Raw genomic sequence first — 6,363 nt, forward strand, 5'->3', positions numbered from 1 at the left:
GTGCTCTTAGGAACCTTAAGTGCAGCAGAATTTTTTTTTGTAACCTTGGCCAGATCTGTGCCTTGCCACAATTCTGTCTGTGAGCTCTTCAGGCAGTTCCTTTGACCTCATGATTCTCATTTGCTCTGACATGCAGTGTGAGCTGTAGGGTCTTATATAGACAGGTGTGTGGCTTTTCTAATCACGTCCAATCAGTATAATCAAACACAGCTGGACTCAAATGAAGGTGTAGAACCATCTCAGGGATGATCAGAAGAAATGGACAGCACCTAAGTTAAATATATGAGTGTCACAGCAAAGGGTCTGAATACTTATGACCATGTGATATTTCAGTTTTTCTTTTTTAATAAATCTGCAAAAATGTCAAACATTCTGTGTTTTTCTGTCAATATGGGGTGCTGTGTGTACATTAATGAGGATAAAATGAACTTAAATGATTTTAGCATATGGCTGCATTATAACAAAGAGTGAAAAATTTAAGGGGGTCTGAATACTTTCCGTACCCACTGTATAGTACTGGATACCTGAGTATTTTAAATGTCTGTTCTCTTTGAGGCTTCCTTTCCTTTGTGTCTTTCTTTTTTAGCTAGTATGCAGAAGACTTTACCAAAGGAAAAGCAAAAATGCTCAAAAGCAAATCAAGGCCTCTATATAAGGCTACACTGGAGTCCATATGTAGGATCAAATCATTCACAATAGGCATTAACACTTTTGCCTTCAGACCCATTTGTCTTAACCATACTGCCTTTGGGTGCTTTCCTCTGCAATTCTAAAACCATATTTTGTTTTTACCCTCAGTTGCACATCAGGAGCAAATAGAAGCACAGCAAGCAACCAAGCAGCAGCAGCAGCTGATTATAATACAGCAGCAGCAGCAAGCTGCCGCAGACGCGGAGGCCAGGAGAGTGGAAGCAGAAAGACAAAGAGCAGAGGCAAAAAAAATGTCAGAGAAGAAAACGGAAGTTAAGACGGAGGTGGTGATTAAGAAGGACATAGGGAAAGGGACCAAGTCAGAGCTAGGGAAGAGGAAGCTGCATACCACTGCATCCTCCCGCAGCTTATCAGAGCTGCATGCGCTCAGACTGAGGCTTGAGGGAGCTGAGGGCTTGCTGGGTCAGCATGTTCATATCTGTATTGAAGATGATGGGGTCCAGGACTGTGGCACCAGGATCACAAAGTTAAAGGTAGATACATAACCTCAGGAATACAAGAAATACAGACAAGTATGTTACATTAAAAACGTAAATACTTAGTCACTGTAACAACTGTATTTGTGTGTGCCTTTTGTGTAGACAGTGCAGCATGACATTGACTCAATGCGTGAGGAGTACTTGCGTCTCAGGGACCATATTTTGAAGGAGCTGGAGAGCATGAATGATCCAGATAAAGCTGAGTTCCTCCGCAATGAGATTGAACTCATTAACCAAAGACTGGAAACTCTGGAGAGCATCTCATCAGCTTATCTACAGCGGTAATGAACAGTGTTGTTTTGAAGCTTTGTTTATTCAGGAAGTCTCATTGAGAATTAAGGTAATTTAGACACAAAACACATACGTTTATTAAAACCAAGGCCACTGAAGACCAGCTGTACCATGGAGAGGACCTGATTTGCAGTGGAGCCTATGGCATACAGAATGGTGTCATCAGCATAAAAATGCACATCACAGAGTTGAGAAAGAAATTTTTTGTATGTCCAAAATAAATAGCAGGAGACCCAGTATTGATCCTTGTGGGACACCGTTAACAGTATTTTAGGAGTTGGACCAAAAACCACTGGCAAAGACACTTTGAATTGCATAAAAGCATTAGCTTAACCAGCCATTAACAGAGCAATCGGATCTATCAAATGTGACTAATCTAACAAAATATGATCGATAGTATCAAAAGTTCCGGACAGATCCACAAATAGCGCAGCACCATGTTGCTTTTGATAAAGTTTGGCAAGCCTGTTTTGACAGGACACTGTTAACCTCCAGGAGGGCACAGGTATGTGGTGACCAGTGATTTTAAGATTTAAAACTCATAGTAAAGCTTAGACTCAAGTCAGTAGTCATTCTGATTACTTGTATGCAACATAGCAGCAGTATTAATAGTATTTCATGATGATGGTGTAACAGTAAGTGTAATACAGTTTTAAAGGCTTAGATCAAAGTTGTCATTTCTGGCAGATTTTAATAAGTTTATTATACACATCAGTAAATGTTGGTTTATTAATTTTGTAGTTTCTGTTTAAGTCGCTTTTCTCTTCTCACACATTTAAACCCAGAAATGAGCAGGAGCTCGCCCACAGAATGAACAAGATAAATGTATTGTATCTCCTCTTTTCTGAAATGACTTTGTCTCCCCTTCACCTTTTTGTCTTTATCAGGCTCCAGGCACTGAGGGTCATGCTGGAGAGTGTGGCACGAGTTGAGGACATTGTGAAAGTTTATGAAGCGAGACTGACGGAGAAAGAGACCACCTCTCTGTCGCCCAGTGAAGTGGAAGATTATATGTCGACTCTGAAGGTAGACATTTTCATATACATACATCTTACAAAAATTGAAATCAATCTTCAGCAGGTTAATGGAGTTTTCGTTATCTTTAAATATCTATTACAACTGTAGAGAATCACTGCAAAAAAATCTGTGAAAACTGTCCTGTTCTTGGTATGTCTGCTTCACCCCTCTGCAAGCTGCAGCTGGGACAGAATACCAGTACATGTTAATGCATGGATCAAGTAGTCACCCATCAGGTTGAATTAGAAAAGGAGCTGTGAAAACATTTGGCAGTTACATTCTTTAGTTGTTTAGCTTATCATAATTGAGCTTATTGAGAAGTTTCTCTGTATTATACCCTGGTACCACTTTAGACTGTTGTGTTCTGTCTGTTGTTGATATGTAGAAAATGAAAGCAGAATTGGTTCAGAAGAAGGATGTTCTGGCCTCCATGGAGACAGAGTTGGCTAATGCGAGTCACTGGAACAGCCAGGTGGGCGGGCCCTTCCACAGGTGTGACATGATGCTGTCTAAATACACAGAACTGGTGGGACTGCTGTCAGACCGCTGGAGACGCATCCAAGGGCAGGTGGACACCAGGTCTGTATGTTTCTCTCTCATACCCAGATTATACCAAGAACCTATAGTAGGCCTATGCTTCCCAGTAGTTTGCTCTAACACCAAGCTCAAGATCTGCATTGCTTCCGTGTTCAGTTGTTAAGGTGTGGGCATGAGTCAGAGGTCAGGCAGCAGTGTCATATAGTTGCCTAGTTTATAGTCAGCCAGCTAATGCCATGTCCCATCTCAAACCTTTTACAGTAAGACATCATGCACTACCTAATAGATCATTTCTGTCATGAAATGGACAGTTTTGCAATATTCTTTTTTTTTTTATTTGTGGAGCTGTACAATGTGATTTTTCATATGGCCGTAGTGGTTGTTGATGATGCTGATGACATGATGTTACCTGTTCTCAGACTCAAGGATCTTCAGCTGTATGTGCCTCAGCTGCAGCACTACAAACAAACCAGCACCTCCCTCACTGACTGGATTGATGCCACACGGAAAAAACAAGACACCCTGCAGGTCACCAAGATAGAGAACGTCCAGGCACTGAAAGACCATATTAACAACCAAAAGGTCCTGCTCAGCTAGTCATTGCGCTTAATTAACTTTACTCTATGTGTGTTAAATCATGAGACGGCTGACATCTTTATATTGTTTCTGACTCAAGGCACTGAACGCACAAATCTTAACGAAGAGGGAGACAGTGGACAGTGTGCTGAAGGACAATGAGACCTGTGTGAATTCTGTCAAGGTAAGGAATCCTACATACAGTGCATTCATCATTTTGTTCTATTCTCCTAGTTTCATGACTGTTTCTTTCTAGGATTATGAAACAGACCTTGCCTCATATACCTCTGGCTTAGAGACTTTACTCAACATCCCCATCAAGAGGACAATGCTGAAGTCCCCCTCAATGGACCTTAATCAGGAGGTAACTGCACTCAAGTAGAACCCAAACTTTTGGCATGCAATAGAAAATATATTTGCTGTTTTAGTCTTGAGGTTAAAGCAGTTTGAATGGACCTGCCAGCATAACTGACATGGTAAGGAAATTAAACCTGGGGTTTGCTGTGTTTTTGTCCCAGGCTACACAAATACAGACGCGTTACATGGAGCTGCTTACTCTGTCTAGTGACTACTACAAATTCCTGGGAGAGCTGCTCAAAAATATGGAGGAGCTTAAGGTACTGATTCTGTATTTTGTAGTTCTTTGATAATGATTTTTGCTGTATCTAACTGAATGCTTCTTTTCATTGAATGAATGCTTTTTATAGTTTTGTTTTAGCGTTTATCATGATCATGCCCAGGGACTATGGAACAACTAGAAATTTGGCTAAAACAGTCACATTTACATTATAACCATGCTAGTAAATAATCATTGTACATGACCTAAGCTGCATCACGGTAACACCTGTTAGTGTTGGAAATTCAGCCTTTAGAAAAAAAAACTTAATCTACTTTAACATGAAAACATGACTACTGTATGTTTAACTGTTCATAGTGAAATTTCCCTCAGCTCGAGAGTGTATTACAGCTCATTGTTTTGATTTTATCACCAGCAGCTGTTTACTGCACCTTACCTTGCCTCATATCTGTTCCCAGTGCAAACAGGTAGATATTTCAGCAAAAAAAAGGCCTCAATAAATTTAAATGTAGCAGTGAAAGAGCATGATAGTTTTCCTCAGAAGATTAAACATTGACCCCAGGTGCTCCATCTCTTGTACATGTATAAATCTGCAAATGTTTGGCAACACCATATTAACTTGGTGTTAATATGTTGTGTTTACAACTTGTTGCACTGCTCCAGGTGGCCAGTAAATCAATAATGGATGTTTAAAGAAACATGGACACAGATCTCTGGATGTTGAGTGATTCCATGAATAACACTAAACATCCAGAGATCTGTCCCTGTTTTTTTACACATTAAATGCACTTGGTTTGTTTTCTTAAACTACTTCTGCATTCACCTTTGCTTTGTCTTGCTTCCAGATTCGTAACACCAGGATTGACCTGTTAGAGGAAGAGCTTCGTCGACTCAGGGACGATATCCAAGACCGCAATGCCAAGAACAAATCGTTGGAAGATGCTGTCGCCCGCTACCAGATGGAGTTGTCCAACTCCCAGACCCAGCTGCTGTCAATAGAGGAGGTGAAGAGAAGTGCTGCAATGCAGTGCAGTGCCACCAAGGAGACCCTTGACAGCACTCAGAACCAGTTGGCCGACCTTAATGATCAGATAGCACGACTCAACTACTTGCTGGAGGAAGAAAAGAGGAAGAAGAGACTTGCAGAGGAGCGCTACACTCAGCAGCAGGAGGAGTATGACTCAGTGCTGAAGAAGAGGCAGTCAGAGCTGGAGACGGTCAGCTGGTCCAAGGTGGAGGTGGAGAAGAGTGTGGCCAGTAAGGATCATGAGATTGAACTGCTGCGGAGGAAGCTGGCTGATGACGCAGAGAGGGTCAAGGAGCTACAGAATGAGCTCTCAAAGGTAAGGAGCCAATGCAGTGCGGAGATCGATAACTTAAAGCTGAGCTACGAATCCCAGATTCACATCAGTCGCACAGACATCCAGAAGCTGGCGTCCCAAAAGCAGGAGGATACAGCAGAGCTCCAGCTAAGGTATGACAGGATGGAGGCAGAGAAAAGGAATCTGGAGGAGGAGCTCAGGAGGCTCAGGATGTCTGTCAGCCATGAGGAGGAACAAAGAAAGCGAGCAGAGGAGGAAGCACACAGTCAGCGTGCTGTCATCACAGAGGAAGGGCACCGAAGGAGAGAGCTAGAAAGTCAGGTGGAGGGGCTGATGAGGCAGAGAGACCAGGAAGGCAGCCAGTATGAAGAAAAGCTGGCCGAGCTCATGAAGACCCTCCAGGAGAAGACTGAGCAGCTGGCCTATGTCACACACAGTCTAGAGGAGGAGACTCGCAGGAGAAAGACAATAGAGGAAGGGCAGGGTGTGCTTAAACAGACTATGGCCCAGCTGCAGATGAAGCTAAATTCTTCATCAACGGCTGCCACCCAATTGAAGGAACGTGAGGAGGAGCTTCAGAAGATACGTTTAGAGCTGGAGAGGGAGAGCAGGGAGCGAAGAAGAGTAGAACAAAACATGAGCAGCTTACAAGGACACATCAAGGACCTGCAGGGTCTGAAAGATGGCCTGGAGAAACAGATGGAGAATCTGAGGAAGGCTAACCAAGAGGAGGTGGCCCGAAGAAAGCAGATAGAAACAGAGCTGGAAAAGACTACCAGGACCATGACGGAGTACACCAGCACCATCACTACATTACGCCAGACCCAAGAAAAAGCCAGCACATCAGAAAAGA

The 6,363-nt window shown here is 42.7% G+C and overlaps 1 protein-coding gene across 1 annotated transcript in view; it reads left to right on the forward strand.

The window, feature by feature from the left end:
- The window catches only part of dspb (desmoplakin b), a 26,366-nt gene that overhangs the window by 13,258 nt on the left and 6,745 nt on the right, over positions 1–6,363 (forward strand). Inside the window, 9 exon segments of the mRNA XM_020601927.1 lie at positions 799–1,184; positions 1,293–1,471; positions 2,369–2,507; positions 2,884–3,077; positions 3,455–3,617; positions 3,712–3,795; positions 3,868–3,975; positions 4,130–4,228; positions 5,034–6,363. The exon segment at positions 5,034–6,363 is cut by the window's right edge and continues 43 nt beyond it. Coding sequence (XP_020457583.1) covers positions 799–1,184; positions 1,293–1,471; positions 2,369–2,507; positions 2,884–3,077; positions 3,455–3,617; positions 3,712–3,795; positions 3,868–3,975; positions 4,130–4,228; positions 5,034–6,363 — 2,682 coding nt within the window.

Source organism: Monopterus albus, unplaced genomic scaffold, assembly GCF_001952655.1.
Source record: "Monopterus albus unplaced genomic scaffold, M_albus_1.0 scaffold53.1, whole genome shotgun sequence".
NCBI classification, from domain to species: domain Eukaryota; kingdom Metazoa; phylum Chordata; class Actinopteri; order Synbranchiformes; family Synbranchidae; genus Monopterus; species Monopterus albus.